This window comes from Megalobrama amblycephala, linkage group LG17, assembly GCF_018812025.1.
Source record: "Megalobrama amblycephala isolate DHTTF-2021 linkage group LG17, ASM1881202v1, whole genome shotgun sequence".
Lineage (NCBI taxonomy): Eukaryota > Metazoa > Chordata > Actinopteri > Cypriniformes > Xenocyprididae > Megalobrama > Megalobrama amblycephala.
This window is the reverse complement of record NC_063060.1, coordinates 34,175,399-34,192,877: the sequence shown is the minus strand read 5'-3', so window position 1 is coordinate 34,192,877 and position 17,479 is coordinate 34,175,399. Positions and strand designations below refer to the sequence as shown.

At 37.8% G+C, this 17,479-nt stretch overlaps 3 protein-coding genes across 13 annotated transcripts in view; 1 reads left to right on the top strand and 2 right to left on the bottom strand.

Moving 5' to 3' along the window:
- lg17h10orf67 (linkage group 17 C10orf67 homolog) overlaps positions 1-15,262 on the top strand; it is a 43,716-nt gene extending 28,454 nt beyond the window's left edge. The window contains exon 17 of one of the 4 annotated variants that reach the window (XR_007180789.1): positions 15,059-15,262. Coding sequence is in view for 1 of the 4 variants with exons in the window: in XM_048162949.1 (XP_048018906.1) it covers positions 15,059-15,066 (8 nt within the window). In the remaining 3 variants the exon portion in view is untranslated. The remainder of the gene's footprint in view (positions 1-15,058) is intronic. The other 3 variants (XR_007180787.1, XM_048162951.1, XM_048162949.1) reach the window with 3 other exon arrangements.
- ptf1a (pancreas associated transcription factor 1a) lies at positions 558-11,168 on the bottom strand. 3 transcript variants are annotated; one of them, XM_048162954.1, is made up of 5 exons: positions 8,655-11,168; positions 8,129-8,236; positions 6,481-6,582; positions 1,196-2,146; positions 558-1,074 (listed from the first exon to the last, which is right to left on the bottom strand). In XM_048162954.1, the coding sequence occupies exons 4-5, from the start codon at positions 1,788-1,790 to the stop codon at positions 872-874; spliced, it is 798 nt and encodes a 265-aa protein (XP_048018911.1). In that variant the 5' UTR covers positions 1,791-2,146; positions 6,481-6,582; positions 8,129-8,236; positions 8,655-11,168; the 3' UTR covers positions 558-871. The 3 variants fall into 3 exon arrangements, with proteins under 3 accessions (XP_048018911.1, XP_048018910.1, XP_048018912.1); XM_048162953.1 differs by lacking the exon at positions 8,129-8,236; XM_048162955.1 differs by lacking the exons at positions 6,481-6,582; positions 8,129-8,236; positions 8,655-11,168 and having other exon boundaries at positions 1,196-2,850.
- Positions 12,437-17,479, bottom strand: part of dlgap1a (discs, large (Drosophila) homolog-associated protein 1a) — a 138,207-nt gene continuing 133,164 nt past the window's right edge. For 3 of the 6 annotated variants that reach the window (XM_048162941.1, XM_048162946.1, XM_048162945.1), the window contains exons 9-12: positions 15,885-16,303; positions 15,041-15,132; positions 13,862-14,017; positions 12,437-13,294 (exon numbers count right to left, since the gene is read on the bottom strand). In XM_048162941.1, coding sequence (XP_048018898.1) covers positions 13,079-13,294; positions 13,862-14,017; positions 15,041-15,132; positions 15,885-16,303 — 883 coding nt within the window. In that variant the 3' untranslated portion in view covers positions 12,437-13,078. Of the gene's footprint in view, positions 13,514-13,861; positions 14,018-15,040; positions 15,133-15,884; positions 16,304-17,479 lie in introns of all 6 variants that reach the window. The other 3 variants (XR_007180786.1, XM_048162944.1, XM_048162947.1) reach the window with 3 other exon arrangements.

Below are 17,479 nucleotides of genomic sequence, written 5' to 3'. Positions count from 1 at the left end.
ACCTGCAGTGTACCCAGGCCAACTGCCCAAGGCAAAGGAAACGTCATGCCTCTTTTAGCAATTTGGACCCACACTTTAAAACATACTCGTTCCTCTCCTGTTTAGTTATTTATTTATTTTTCACCCAAACTGTCAGAGTCACAGCGAGGGTCCGTCAGATTTCCATAATGATAAATAGTGACATCTTTCAGCTGTTGTTGCACACTATATCCAAGGCTTCACACCTCACATTAAAGTGTCTATTCAGAAATGACGTTTTAGTTACAGTTAATCGCACGATTTGACTCTGGCCTATTCATTGTCACAGAATAAAAGATGACCTGTCTACAAGATATATCATCATATATGCCTACTCTATTGATGTTATCATATTGTAAAAAAAATAGAATTATATAGTATTGTACCAAGTGATGCACGTTTGCCTAAATTATTTCATTTTGAATCAAACTGATGTTGAACAAACAAAATAGATATTTTGGGAGTCAGTTTTGTGGTAGGAATTGTTTTATATAGGCCCATTGGGACATCGAAAGATTCAAACACATGAGCGTGGGATACTATAGACAAATTTATTGAGTCATCATATCAGTATAAATATAGACGATTTTTCATGTTTCGTTTGTATAAAAATATGTTTTGTTTGACATAAAATCCGTATTAAATTAGAAAAATATATTACAGCACAATTAAAACAATTAAATACACACAATGATTGCCAGTGGCCTTATGTTCAATTCAGACTAAAAAGCTGAAACATGGATAGACACAATAATATATTACAAATAAACAAAACAAAAAAAACAAAAAAAATGGATATATCCATACAATTCAGTTGTACACAATGTGTATACAGGATAATAACGGCACTGCCTTAGGAAATAAAGTTAAAGGGAGGTTCATTCTCAATGTTGTTTATGGATGATTTCAAGTGCAACTTTCGTGGGTCCTCTGGTGTCCAGACTTTCGCTGTTCTAATGATGTTCTGATCTTTTAACTGCTTCTCATCAGTCCATGAAAGAGAGTGTCCGGCGAGAGGAGGCAAGCCGTAGTCTGGGTCGTTTGGAGATGGGGATCCTAAAAAAAAAAAAAAAAAAAAAAAACGAAAGTTGTTTAAATAATGATGATAACATCAACAGTAAATAATAATAATAATAATAAAGACGAAATAATAAAATAATCATAAAGATATACATACTTGTTCCTCTGTGGCAAATGATGACTTTTTTAGGTTGGTTTAATGTATCACTGTGTGGGTTCCGGATTGGCATGTCGGACTGCACAAGTTCTGCAAGGAAGTTTATGTAGCCGATTGCCAGACGTAAAGTGTCAACTTTTGAAAGTCTCTTCTCGTATGGCAGGGTAGGGATGTGAGATCGTAGTCCCTCGAAAGCATCGTTAATGGACTGCATCCTCCGTCGCTCCCGGACGTTAGCCGCTTGACGCAACTGTTGCATCTCCGCTTCGGATCTCATGCGCCTCCGCCTCTTCAGTAAGAGACCGTCTCTGTGAGGGGACAGCTCCGAGGTGCTGTCAGCGCATCCGTACGAGAAAGTCGAAGAAGACGAGGAAAAAGAGAAGTTGCCAACGTCACAGTAATCTCCGTCCTGCGCTATCCGACTGTCCTTGTAATATTCTTGGATTTGACTGGTGAGGAAATCGACGTCCTCGTCCAAAAAGTCGTCTGTGTCTAAGTGGTCTCTCGAAGAGTGGTCCGTGAAGAAGTCATCGTCGTCGAAATAAGGGGAGGAGAAGGAGTCTAAGCCTGTGAATGGATCCAACACAGTGTCCATTTTTTGTGCTGTGTTGGTGTTGCCCAGTAACAACAATCGCCGACTTTTCTAGCTTTCCTCTTGATGCTCAAGAGTTGGTTCGGTTTGAAAGGCGGCACGCGAGGACTCTTATAACTACATCCATAGTCGCGTGCCATTGACCGTAAGCGCCAACCAATCAGCGCCAAGCATCCCCAGCGTCCGCAGCTGAGGCAGCTCACCTTAGGATAAGGCATGTTGACAGGCCACCTCCCCCAGAACACGCCCCCTGAGCCCAAAACACCGAGACAGGACATGCTCCTAAATTGTCGACAAAGCGACTGCCTATATTGACAACTGTATCAGAAATCATCTCTCCGTCAGTGTCCCAGTCAAACCTTAAAAAACGACCACAATAAATTAAAAGTTTTTCTATGTAGGCCTATTTTTGTTTTTAAATTGTATATTTTTTACATATACTTCAATCGACCTAAATGACAGAAATGCGTGATTTTGATATTTTATGGTACAAAATAATAAATGAAAATCACATAACTGCAATGCATTAATGTTTAAAATATTATATATATAACTTAATTTTGTCATGTGAATTTTCTATCAATTTTACATTATTCTGTGGTATTTTGTAATTTATCGGTTCCTCGGATGTAAAACAGACAAAATAGCAGCAGTTAAAGGGTTAGTTCACCCAAAATTTTAATTTATGTCATTAATTACTCACCCTCATGTCCTTCCACATGTAAGACCTTCATTCATCTTCAGACCACAAATTAAGATATTTTTGATAAAATGCAAGTTTAAAAAAAACAAACAAACAAACAAACAAAAAAAACAATAGAAAGCGATGTAATTACCGTCATTCAAGGTCCAGAAAGGTATTAAAACATCGATAAAATAGTCAAAGTCACATGTGCAGGCGTCGGCCAATACTGAGTCGATGTTCAGAAACTGGAAGCGCAGCAACGAAAATATCGTAGGAGAATGACAGAGGAGAGATGAATTTGTTGAATAAAGTCATTATTTTGGTTTTGTTTTTGCGCACAAAAAGTATTCCCATCGCTTCATAACATTAAGGTTGAACCACTGTAGTCATGTTGACTATTTTAATGATGTTTTTACTACTTTTCTGGACGCTGAATGTGGTAATTTCGTTGCGTTTCTATTGAGGATAAAAAAACTCTTGGATTTCATCAAAAATATCTTCATTTGTGTTCCGAAGATGAGCGAAGGCCTTACGGGTTTTGGAACGACATGAGGGTGAGTGCTTAATGACAGAAATGTCATTTTTGGGTGAACTAACCCTTTAAGGGTACATGGTGTACCCTCTTAATTATTGAAACTTAAATGTTAATTTTGTTTGGCGTTTGTCTTGCAGTGACTGGATAAAGCGCACCCAGTTATCATATGTAATTAAGGGGTCAGGGAGGTAGGTAGGCCTACTGTTGACCCTGTCACCTTGAGGCTCCTCTTAAAGCAGGTAACCATTCAAGCGCCCACCATTCGCGTGCGCGAAGCCCCTTCCATCGGCCTCTTAATTATCAAGACGTGCAGCTATGTTAAAGCCCCATTGGTCGTCCACGAGGTCCACACAATACAGCACAAACATTTGTGTATGAGTGATGTCAGTGAAAGGAACTGTCATTTAAGAGGCAGAGAGGGTAAAGAATAGGTCTCTCATCAATCACGGGTTGTAGGATGCCTGGCCGCACGTTTGTATCAAAGCAGTGGACACTCGCCTGTTCAAGAAACAATCACAAGAATAAGGCGAGAGCTCCAGTGGTAAAGCGGAGGCGTTTTCAGCTTTCAATACGAACAACCTATAGTCACTCTAAAGCGCATCTTTAACAATACGTGTTCTTGAACAGACGGAAAAATATTGAATGGCAAAACAAACATGAATGAAGATTGTACATTAAGAGGAGCGCTGTTTGCAAAACACATTTGCAGAAAGACAAATTAAACTATTGTCTCTCAATTTCCTAAAAAGTTAATTACCTCTTAACACTGAGATATTCAAAGGCGAAAGATGTTAGTGTTATTCATACAGGTAGTTTCACAAACCAAAAAGCAGTTTTCAGTGAAGAATTTTGAATATTGTGTCCATAAACATTATTCTTTGGAAAAGGTATGTTTTTACATTTTTTACTTTATTAATACATTTTAATAAAATGATTTAACGTAATAACATTGACGTAAAAAGCCAATCTAATATATTCTGTAGTTTAAATCCTGCTTTAAAATCATAATGTTATTTTTTATGTATATTAAATATCTGTAAAACGTTTAAAATAGCGTTATTGATTTGGCTATATATATATATATATATATATATGTGTGTGTGTGTGTGTGTGTGTGTGTGTGTGTGCGCGCGCTTTTAAATACATTTAAATAAATAGTGTAAAGTTCAATTAGCAGGGACCGCCACGCTTTTGACCGACAAATTCCCTTAGATTTTTAGAAGAAAAAAAAAAAGGAGTTGTCATATAAAAGTGTGTGGTTGTATATTTTCTTTTAACACGAGACATCATTATACAAGTCCTTGAATAACAAACAAGACTAAATATATCATGCAGCGGAGGAACGACGAGCAGCGGGCCGGGTAGGGTTATTATGTATGGGGCTGGTACTGGCATTAAGAGCAGTGTGCCTCACAGTGGTCGCCAATGAGGAGGTTTGTAAGACACCTCACAACAAATTATGCTGGTACCTGAGATGCTAACTGGTTGGAGCCCATAAACAACCCTTATTCTCTGCTATTCAAACAAAGATGGAGGGGGTCACTTTGTTAGTTAAAGGGAAAAAGGGTCTGGTGAGTGTATGGTTGTTGCACCCCGCTGCAAGCTGCAACGCGAGGGACAATCCGTGGGAATCACACCACTTGCGCGCTCTGCACTCAAAGAGACCCACTGCCGACAGTGAATGAACAGAACAGCCGTACAGCTTGTATGCTAAAACGCGTATTTAGAATATTAAAAAAGGTGTTGATAAATGTCTCTCTTTTTTTTTTTTTTTTTAGGAAGAGTGCTCTTATTGTTTGACAGTTTAAAAAATTGACGAGGAGCAAACACACCAGAAATGTCATTATTCAATTCCAAAATATGAGAAATGATTTTGTTTTTCATCAGACTATATAACACAAATAAGAAAAGTCACTGAACGACTATTTACTCAAGAACACAAAGTTCACGTTCAAGTGCGTATATAAACTCTCCATGATTTGGAATGGTGCACCTGTGGAGTCCACTGTGGCGCGACACAAGTGGCACCTGAACGCCCACCGGTTGTTCAGCAAAGCGAGTCATTCAGCCATTAAGCGCAGACAGGACCGTGACCGTCACCTTTGCGCTATCAATTTAGCAATGTCACATATCTCAGCGACCGCGGCTGCAGACCTTGGGCTGGCATGGGAATAGCAACACATGGATTTTTGAACAGATATTACGCGTTATAAATGAGACGTCTTATTTCAGGTCATGGTGCATTACAGTTCATGAGGCGAGGCTGCAAGCAGCAAGAACCGACGCGGTAAAAATATTAAAAACTAAGATAATAATATTTATTATTATAATAATATTTTATTTTTAACGATACAGTTGATTTAGAAACTTTTTGTGGATTAGCGAGAGGAAAAAGTGAACAGAATTTCAATTTGTTTAAGTGGAAATCGCTACTAATCCGTTTAATCTCTTGTGTCAATCCGGATTAGAGAAAGGATTAGATTTAAATGAATCAATCAATGACAATAATTGGACTACTTAACAAGGTAATATGGGCTTGATAGGTGTACCAAGCCTCTTGTTTTAGAGGACATGATTTTTGACTTGGCTTCCCTTCGTGGGCCATTTAAAAAATCTATTTTCAGCAACAAATAGCCAACAATTGTTGAAACAAAAGCCACACAATGTGATTGGCGCTGGTCCTCGCGTGTTGGGTAATGTAAAACGATAAAAGGCACCACACTTTGTCGACGCGCCTGTCAAGTGGCTTTCATTGTTTCTACACTTTACATTTATTGACCTGGTATTCAAAAAGGTTGACTGGTAGACAACTATTGACTACAGGAGCCTTGCGTTTTCACGGCCTCTTTGAGGGGTCATAGATGTTAGGAGCGCAAGCTGCAGAACACTGGGGATCCCTGGGAATCCAGCCACATGCGCCAGAGCAACAGGAGCAGCAACAGCGCACTGAGCGCTCGTCCTCCAGCTTGCCAGACAAATTAGAACGCTAGTCGTGGGGTGTGGAGAGATTCCTGCATTCACAGCGATGAACAAATAACGCACTCTTTCTTAAGTGGCACATCACACGGGGATACATTGTCCCTTCAGATTTAAGACAGACAATGGTTTCATTCAAATATCAGCATCTCAATGTATGAAAGATACTTCATCGGATATAGGTATGGCTAACTTAACTTCGATTAAACCAATTAAAGGACGACTCATATTTTATCCTAGATTAACAGCATCGATTTCATGGATCTGGAACTGGGGAATGTAGTTAGAAGCGTAATCATAATCCTCTCAAAAGCGTAAACAGCACCTATAAAAGTGTTATATAGTCTAGTTATTATTATCCTCGCGCTGAAATTAAGAAGATTATCGATTCACTACATCCTAGACTAATTGATTTTTCCTGCGTTAATCTGAAAATATGGCTGCCCTCAGGCTGTTTCAGATTAGTGAGGTGTTTGAGTAGCGTCCAGCAAATAAACCTTATAGAGGAAAAGGGGAGCGCGGGGGTGCAGGGTCGTCCTCTTCAGGAGCTCTATGGCCCTGGTGCATCAGTCCCATTTTTTCTTCATCATTCATTCATTCTGCAAAATAGTAAACAACCTAGTCGACAAGTTTAAAACTTCAAAAATGGATTAACATAAAAAAAAAGTCTGTTCGGATTATCTATTTTAAAATTTCTACTAATAAATAGTTCTCAACAATGCTACACGCATAATGGCAAGTTAAATAGTTCCACAAACCAAAAAGCAAACTTCATTATGAAGCAGAACGTGTTAACGCATCGTTTCGGGAGCTGTCAGCTCCAAAGGTGCTGAACTAAGGTCCAAATTCCGTAAAATCTCTAATTTAGGCTATCTACCATACACAAAAAGAGTGCATGAATATGAAATGCATATTTTTTTTTACTTTGCAAGTATACATAACAAATATAAGAAAATACGCAATAATAGACTTTTATTAATATAAATGTATAAATGTAGGCTATTTCCTGTAAAATTTGGCATTGTACTAGTCAAGACATGATTGCCGTGTTTCGGCTAAAAACCAGTTGAAGGTTTTACTTGGCTGGATTTTATGGGCAAGTGGCGACTCAAAACGATACCAAAACGGTTCGTAGAAAAGTGAAAAACAAACAAACAAACAAACAAACAAACACAAAAAAACGTCTTTATAGGCCTATTTGAATTATGCGCAAAATAAAGCAATTTCATTGGGCGCACGGCCTTTGACATCATCAACGAGATGGGCTAGAAAGGATTCACACTCAATTTTTAAAGTTGATAATTTCGCTGTCCAAACTATGCAATGCTTTTTATCCTCACATTAATCTTTCAACCCCTATGGTAGCTATTAATGCATTAATAGTCCAAAGCTATTTACGTTTTTTACAATTTCGATTTGTAAAACGTGTCCTTTACGATCTAACAGGCCTATTTATGAACATAATGAGACACTGAGAAACAAAACAGCCTATTTAGACATACAATTTAATGTATTTAAGAGAGCTAGGCTACATTATTTGCAAAAACGACAACCTAGGGCCCAGTTTTTCTGATAACGATTTAAGCCATTAAGAGCTATGGCCTACAAGGTTATACATTTTCCTTTTGGTTTCCCAACAGCGCACTTAACATGAACGATCATAGGCTACTAAAGTCGCTGTCTGTTCAAACAAATGTTTCCTAATAAAATGTTATATGTTTCCATAACTTACATAGGAATTCCATGACATTTTTGTCTAATGTTAAGAATATGCTACTTTTAATTTAGCTAGCCTATATGGTGGAGACAGAAATAGGCTACAGGTTTATGGTTATAAATATTAGATTTTTTTTTTTCATTTATAATTTTCAAATTCAACAAATAAAAGCTTTAAGTTATATTATTATTTGCGGGTTTTGCAGGTGACTTCAAAAAGTCTGTCACTCTTGGATCACTCCAAGAGTAGCCTACAAGGTATTCAGATAGCCTAGATAGATACTTCTTTACCTAATGATGCTTTTGGGAATCAGTCAGCAACATCAGACCGTTTTTACTTTAAACAAAAGGGGTCGATGATGTTTAACTATAGGCTACTTTAAAAAATAAAAGTATATTTAGGTGTATAGGGTTACACTTATATCTTACCCATTAACATAGCATAATTAGTATAGGCCGTCCAAACTGAAGAATGTGTGGGATGGTGGAAGGTACAGAAGAGCAACAAGTGCTTTGTTGCTGGATCATCAGTGACGCCTAGTGTTGGAAGAGAGCATTGTACAGAAAAATCTGGCTCTGTTTCCGCAAATTACTTTGATTCACTCAAAAATATCGAAATAAACAAAAATGTCAGAACAGGACATTACGATGAGGGAAAACTAAAGATTACATGCATGGTCATCTAATTGTAGTCTAAGTGGAAGAGATGAAGGATGGTAATCCCTTTGGGGGTACTCCACTATAAAAAGTTTGAGAACCACTGACATAAGCTATCATTCTTGTTTGTTTCACGTAAAACTTGAGGAATAAGTATGAGGAATAATTAGCTTTGCAAGCACTACTAATGATTGTTTACAAACAAGATTCCCACATGCCCCTCAGGTAGTCCAGCCATTAACATTTTGCTAACAGCTAAAAAGCTAATTAGCAAAGTTGCTGACCAAATCTTGCTTACCTGTAATGATATACCAACAGTTCTTTTAAAATCCTCCACCACATGAATGATGCCATTGCTCATGTTGTCCTGAAATCCTTGTCATTGGCCTAGTATTTATTTGGTGATAGCATCGAGTGTTATTTTTCTTTACAGCGTCTCCTTTTGTTCGAACTTGGTAACTGCCCCTAAACAGCATTACAGTCAGTCACGCTAAAAAATACACAGTAGTATTTATTTTTTATATAAACATAACGACTGAAGTTATATTATTTTAATATCCATTGGAACCGCAAAAAACCAAATTAACAAGAATATACATTTAAATTCATTCATTACAAACTTGGCCCAGCCAATTCATAACATCTAAAAGTTCAGTTCGCCTTCCCATCATGATATGACAAAAAAAAAAAGTGAATTAATATTTTTATGTAGGATATTGTTTGTATACGTTTTGTAATACATGTCAAGACATATAGGCCTAAAGTTTCAAGAATTTATTCTTTGTTCATCGTATGTATGCACATATAATGTTTATACATACAGTACAACATATTCACAATATGAGGGTGGCATGACAGATCACTAAACAGAATCAAAACCGTATAAAATAAATCCTAAATAGATAAGACAAGTAAATAAGTACATAAATAAATAAATAAATAAATAATAGTATAAAGCAGATATATATCTATAGGACTCAAATTGTGTCTGCATGCTTACAGGAACATCCTCATCATTTTCTTGTACAAACAATATAGACTAAAATAAGAACAAGGGGCTTTGATACTGTACATGAGTTCATGAGGCTACTTGACTTCAACCAACAGAAAAATTCAAAGATTGTGTTAACCAATAAAATTAGGAAGCACTTTTATAGACTCACACACACACGCAATGCGCACAGGCTCTCACACACACCTATTTACCATAAAGATACATACATTCTTTAAAACACAAACGGACTCACACACCTGTGTGCATTTAACACGCAAACACGCTCACAAATACACGCGTAAAACATCACCACTGGGAGACCCTGAATTTGCTGCACTCGCTTCATCTCCGTCTTTTCCTGAGAGTTTAACGCTAGTTTAGCTCACCTGACACGGCTGATCAGGCAGAGTCACACGGTCCTCTCAGAGTCACAACCCTTTTGAGCACAAAGCTTACAAAAAACTTCCCCCTGTGCCCCAACACAGTATTAAAACACACATGAAATTAAGTCACTGGAATTGCTACTGGAAAGACATAATCTTGTGGACAATGATGAAAAGCTTGCATTTTATTAGAATTCCCCTTCTAGTGTCATTTTTTTTTTTTTTTTGCAGTCGTCTCATTGGAGTACCTCTACTTGTCTACATAAAAATCCACAGAAGGCCCCAAATCTATGTTAGAAAAATGATTAGTAGGTTTATTTGTATTTTATACACTAAAGAATATAATAATGTGCCTAAATGTCCCACGTATGACTAAAGAGGTTTTAAAAGAAGAAGAACTGTTCAAGAGTGGCCAAGCGTTCACAATAGCAAGCATCAGAATGACAAGAAACAGAAATGGCTACGGAATAGTGAAGGCATCTTTTCATTAGCGATGAATCACTTTTACAGAATCTCTACATCAAAATAATGTAGTATGATTAGAATTTTATATGAGTATTGCTTTTAGCTGAAAATACCCTGTTATGTGGTAATCATTTTCCAATTGTACTACAAAAAGAAAGAAAAGGGCAGAGATGGAAGCGAAAAAATTGCAAAACATTCTGCTCTTCTGAGAAAAACAGAAATGCTAAAAGACAATAGGATACAGTATTTCTAGTTTGTAAAATGGACTGAGAAAGAGAGAGAGAGAGAGGGTTTACCTACTTCACATGGCTAGGAACATAATTCACTATGATCACATCTCTTCAGATCTTCAGATTAAGACAGTGTGTGAAAGAGAGAGACAGATGGAAGAAGTAAAACATTAAACCTGCTATAAAATTCCTTCAACCCTCAAGGGAAAAGGTACAGACAGATTATATTACAAACCCCCAGCCCATTCCACTCAGAGTGAATACGCTTGTTTATTATCTGTTAGAAGTCTGTGTGTAGAACTGTTAAATGATAAAGTATATATGTGTGTATATGCCCACGTTTATCTACACGGAGAGCAAAGGTCAGCCTATGGCTCTGAGAGAGGTCGCTATGCATGTGGAATCATGTCTGTGTGTATATGTGATTACAAACAAACTGTATGTAACCACACATGCATAAAAAAAAGAAAAATATTATATATAAAGTGGCTGAGCTCCAAATGGTGTGTGTGCATATGATCTTATTCAAGGTAGACATATTTAATTTGACGTGAATGAAAGTGAGGCTGTAAAGGAACAGTTGAGCTATTGATAATATGATGTGAGGTGTAAAGAAATGCTGCTGTAATCTAAAAAATGTTATATTCAGTAGTATATAATTAAATGGTTAGTTCACCCAAAAATGAAAAATCTGTCATTTATTACTCACCTCATGCCGTTCCACACCCGTAAGACCTTCGTTAATCTTTGGAACGCAAATTAAGATATTTTTGTTGAAATTCGATGGCTCAGTGAGGCCTGCATAGGGAGCAATGACATTTCCTCTCTCAAGATCCATAAAGGTACTAAAAAATATTTAAATCAGTTCATGTGAGTGCAGTGGTTCAATATTAATATTATAAAGCGATGAGAATATTTTTGGAGCGCCAAAAAAACAAAATAACGACTTATATAGTAATGGCCGATTTCAAAACAATGCTTCAGGAAGATTCGGAGCATAATGAATCAGCGTGTCGAATCAGCGGTTCGGAGTGCCAAAGTCACGTGATTTCAGCAGTTTGCCAGTTTGACACGCGATCCAAATCACTATATAAGCCACCATCACTATATAAGCCGTTATTTTGTTTTTTTGGCGCACCAAAAATATTCTCGTCGCTTTATAATATTAATATTGAACCACTGTACTCACATGAACTGATTTAAATATGTTTTTAGTACATTAATGGATCTTGAGAGAGGAAATGTCATTGCTGGCTATGGAGGCCTCACGGAGCCATCGGATTTCATCAAAAATATCTTAATTTGTGTTCCGAAGATTAACGAAGGTCTTACGGGTGTGGAACGGCATGAGGGTGAGTAATAAATGACATTTTTGGGTGAACTAATCCTTTAAGCATTTGCCCTACCTTCCAGTTAAAGTATTTAAAAATCCTTGAAACAAGATACATGTTGAGAAGCAACATTGTATAAGACATAAAAAGACTTTTCAGAGAATGCATCTGTAATACTAGTGTATTTTGTGTAATTCCACTGGCAGATTTATTTTTTCTTTTTTCTTTTAAGTATAAAAAAAGTTTAAAATAAGTGGAAGATATCTGCCAGTGTTGTAAGACAAAAAAAAGTTTGGGGCTAGTAAGATTTTCTCTTTTGAAAGAAATTAATACTTTTATTCAGCAAAGATATATTAGATTAATCAAAAGTAAATAAATTTATAATGTTACAATAGATTTCTATTTTAAATAAATGCTGATAAATATGAACTTTCTTTTCATCAAAGAATCCTGAATAAAATGTATATCACCGTTTCCACAAAAATATTAAGCAGCACAACTGTTTTCAACATTGATAATAATAATAATAAATGTTTCTTGAGCACCAAATCAGCATATTAAGACTGATTTCTGGAGGATCATGTGACACTGAAGACTAGAGTAATGATGCTGAAAATTCAACTTTGCCATCACAGGAATAAATTACATTTTAAATATATTGAAATAGAAAACTGTTACTTTAAATTGTAATAATATTTCACAATATTACTGTTTTTACTGTATATTTATTAAATAAATTAAGCCTTGGTGAGCAGAAGAGACAAACAAATCTAACAAACCCCAAACTTTTGAATTAAATTCAAGATACAATCTATGAAAACAAGTATTAATATTTTATGCAGTGTTGCTTGTCAAAGAAAAATTAATCTTGGTTTAAGGAAATGTTTTACTGTAAACAAGTAAAAAAAAAAAAAAATCAAAGGTTCCTCCGGTGAATCTCAATCATTTCGTCCACTGCATGTTCAGGATGTTTAATTGGTTGTACTGGAAAACAGTCTTTACAAAAAGTCTCCAGGGGACAAGAAACCATACAAACTACAGCCTCGTTTTCATTTGCGTAAAATTAAATAAGGCGTTAATAAGTCCTGACTAAATCTTGGGGTCATAGAAATATGATGTACATCTATGTTGGATGTCATTTTTTAAATGATGAAAGGTCAAATTACTACTACTGTGCTATCATGGTGCTGGTGTATGTCGCTCCTAATATACAGTGGTCTTAGCATTAGGCAAATATAGATCTGTGTGACGTGTTGTGCTCATGGCGGAATTCTGCACTTGGGCGTTCATGTGTGAGTGCGTTTTTGTGTTTGGCAGTTTCATAGTCTGGTCTGGGCCTCAGGTATATAGATCTCGATGCTGTCTGCGCTCTCTGTGGCCGAGTTCTGCCGCACTGAAGCGGCTCGCTTGGCCGCCATCAAGCGCTTGCGAGCCTCTTGACGCTGCTTCTCGGTGCTCTCCAGCGAGCGGTCTCTGGCCAGGGGAGGGTGGCCTTTCGGGGGTTTCTTTGGCACTGGGGGAGGCAGCCTTCTCTCCTGAACAGGGATGACAAACAGTCAGTTAGCCGCCGCGGCGGGCGGAGAAAGACGAGCGGAGACAGCAATATGGCACACCTGCACACAGACAGTGCTAAGGCCAGCCGCGGCTCCGCGGCCGACTGAGTGCGGTAAGAGAACGGCCCGGCAGGGGTGATAGGTTGGGGGCCGCTGCCCCCATGGTGCGTGCCAGATGGAATGACTTCTGAAAACAGCTCACTGTCAAACAAACAAACAAACAAAACAAACATGAAGAGGATGTCAGGAAATTAAGAGTGAGTGAGAGAAACATTCACAGTCACATTAGACCAACAGAGCGACATGAGGGAGGCAAAAGCAACATTTTTGGAGGCAAATTAATAATCATTCACAATAATATTGTGGATTTTGGAGGTTTGTTATTGCCAATGCCCACCCCTGAATGCATAATATCACACTACGGAAGCAACAGATCATGCACATGAATGAAAAAACGCAATGTTGCCCTTCGATCAGGCATCTGGCACGTCTGCATTCATATTCTTCATATATCAATGACTCTGTACCGATTCTGCAAGTTTGTTGTACCTTTCTCTCAGGGGGGTCGAGGGGTCTCCAGTTGTTGGCTTTGAGCTGGTGAAGCTCATCGAACTTTAGGCTGATATTCTCAATGGAAAGTTGAAGCATGTCCCAGAACCCAGCAAGATCTTGAGCCACTGGCCGCGGGTGAGCATTTGGGTTCTGCTGAGTCAAGAGGTGTTACAGAAGTGGAAGAAGGAAAATTATATATTACTATTAGTTTTCTCTACACTGTGCACATCTAAAGGGTTAGTTCACCCAAAAATGAAAATTCTATCATTAATTTCGCAAATGATAATATGTTGACCGTGTAATGTTATTTACATGCGCCTCAAGATAAAGTGACACCCAGACTCTTAACCTGAAGGGAAGGAGAGATCGTCAATAGCCAGTGTAATACTTTCACAATTTTGCAGTTTTGATTTAGTTCCTACCAACAAAATTTCAGGCTTTTCACTATTAACCTTAAGGAAATTATATGTAAACCATGACTTATTTCAGATAAACAAAGCAAAAGAGAGGAAGGTGGTAATGTTAAATTAGGCTTTGAAGACATATAGAGCTGGGTGTCATAAGCATAACAATGAAAGTTTGTACCAAATTTACAGAAAATTTGTCCTAAAGGCAATAGATATATAATAAACAGAAGAGGGCCTAAAACTGAGCCCTGAGGCACACCACTAGTAATCTGAAATGTCCGTGATTTGAAACTTTTAATTTGAATGAACTGAGGCCGACCCGATAAATATGATCTAAACCAATCAAAAGGAATACCAGTGATTCCAATGGAAGGCAACCTCTCAAGTAAAATACTATGTGAAATGGTGTCAAAAGAATGAGTATTGATAAAAGTCCAGAATCCACAGCCATTAACAAATCGATAGGCAGACTGAAATTGCTCAAACAATTTATTCTCCATTAGATAAGCATGTACCAAAAGGGATCAGACTGAGAAGTAGTAGATTTTGATTTTCGGACACTCTCAGCTATTTCGTTGGCCATAGGCAATTAGGAACTAAAAATGATGTTTAAGAGGAGTCAACCTAGAAAATCATGTACTACATGCCCCATTATTGTGAGTCATCAAGTTATGAATAGTTTCGATTTTATCGTTAAAATAAATCATAAAAGTATCACACAAGGTAGTAGAATGTGAGTGTAATTATTATCATTACTGTTAGTACTCACCATATTTTCCTCACACAGCTCCCTGAACTGCTGAAACTTCTGGGACATGAGCAGCTGTGCACTTCCCACTGCACTGCGGATCTTCCCCAGGACTGAATGGCACACACACAAACGAACAGGTGAGCATCAAATACACACATTAAACTACAGCACTAGAAACGAGGAATTCTGCTCATTCTGAGACTTAACAGGCTTGAAAAAAGGAGCTCTATTATGATTAATATAATTAAGAGAGACTAAAGTGTCTGGTGTGATGCCAGCATTTCTTAAAGCAATGCCTGAGATTTCAGGCAAACAGTGTGAGGACCAGGATGTCCAGCAGGAGGCAGATGACTTCATGCAGACAGGGTGATCTCAATAAACAGTTGTTGCACTTTTGCATGTGGTTTCAGCAAAAAAACAAAAAAAAAACAATAATAATGATAAAAGTAAATAAATAAATAAATGGTTTATTTTAAGGTGACGTAGTTACATTGTACTTAATAATTAACTACATGAGAGAGGGTTAGGGTTTGGTTTAGGGTTAGTTACTTGTAATAATGCATAATTTACTGTTATTACTATAGTAAGTACATGTAGTAACATGTAAAATAAAGTGTTACCAAATAAAAATATAATTTTGCATCCCTAATCACCTGCATTCCATATTTAATTTAGCTGTTTTAAAATAAAAGTCATTGTCATTATTATTAGTGCAAACATGCCAAAACAATGTACAGAGCACACAAAAGTAACCAGAATAATGTTTAATATTATATTTGACTTTCTTTAAAGATGGACGACCTATTAGAAGATATTTATATGAGACTCTATTATGGCATTATGGGTAAAATCAGTCACTCACTGTCATCAGGTAGCTTGTTTTCCTTCTCATCGTGCTCCATCTGCCTGCACCAGCCCTCCATGCGCTCTGTCTCCGCCTGCAGCAGCTTGAGGAACCAGCGGCCGTCACGCTGGCACACCGAGCGGCCCACGACTTCCAGGGGATCTTCTGTTACGCTATCAATCCAGGGGTCAGGTGGAGGCAGGATGGATGGATCAAACCCAACGTCCTCATAGTCGTCTGAGGTGCAGGCATGGTAGTGATTCCCTGAGCCCTGGATGCTGACGGTGGAGGTGGCGGCATCACGCGAGTACTGCCGTGACAAGCAGCCTGAAGAGGGAAAATCTGTGACAGGAGAGTCAGCTGGTGTGTAGTCCGGAGTGTCCAGATCAGCTTGTACTGCTGCCGTCACGCTGTTAGAGCGAGTGAACCGCCGATGACTGAGGCACAGAGGAAAGAAAGAAAGAAAGAAAGAAAGAAAGAAACTCAATTTATTCCAGTACATACAGTAATACGCACTTTTATGATAAAAATGGATTTAATTTCTGAATTAATATTCATTTTGATAATTGTTTAGGAAGCATAAAAATGTTGAAATTGTCAATTGAAAATCTTGAAAATAAAACCTTATTAAGTAATTTGGCGTCATCCTTTATTAGTAATTTTATTAACACTAATGTTACTTAGAAAAAATATTTTAAGAAAAAATACACTGTTTATTAAGATTTGAAGAACAATGTCATTTGGTGCAACCAACATGCAGAAAAAACAGGAAATCATGTGAAATGACCCCTGTAGTCAACATGTCTCTTGGGTTGTAAAATGTCATTTTGGATTTCATGAGAGCTACACATTCCAAAAAAGTTGGGACAGGTAGCAATAAGAGGCCGGAAAAGTTAAATGTACATATAAGGAACAGCTGGAGGACCAATTTGCAACTTCTTAGGTCAATTGGCAACATGATTGGGTATAAAAAGAGCCTCTCAGAGTGGCAGTGTCTCTCAGAAGTCAAGATGGGCAGAGGATCACCAATTCCCCCAATGCTGCGGCGAAAAATAGTGGAGCAATATCAGAAAGGAGTTTCTCAGAGAAAAATTGCAAAGAGTTTGAAGTTATCATCATCTACAGTGCATAATATCATCCAAAGATTCAGAGAATTTGGACCAATCTCTGTGCGTAAGGGTCAAGGCAGGAAATCCATACTGGATGCCCATGATCTTCGGGCCCTTAGACGGCACTGCATCACATACAGGAATGCTACTGTAATGGAAATCACAACATGGGCTCAGGAATACTTCCAGAAAACATTGTCGCCATGTCATCCGGATTAAAGAGGACAAGGACAACCCAAGTTGTTATCAGTGCTCAGTTCAGAAGCCTGCATCTCTGATGGTATGGGGTTGCATGAGTGCGTGTGGCATGGGCAGCTTACACATCTGGAAAGGCACCATCAATGCTGAAAGGTATATCCAAGTTCTAGAACAACATATGCTCCCATCCAGACGTCGTCTCTTTCAGGGAAGACCTTGCATTTTCCAACATGACAATGCCAGACCACATACTGCATCAATTACAACATCATGGCTGCATAGAAGAAGGATCCGGGTACTGAAATG

What these genes read in the sequence shown, in the direction of transcription:
- ptf1a (XM_048162954.1), bottom strand. Translation starts at nt 1,790, where the DNA reads ATGGACACTGTGTTGGATCCATTCACAGGCTTAGACTCCTTCTCCTCC. An exon ending in CATTTGCCACAGAGGAACAA is followed by an intron (nt 1,075 to 1,195) that starts GTATGTATATCT and finishes TTTTTTTTTTAG; the next exon opens with GATCCCCATCTCCAAACGAC.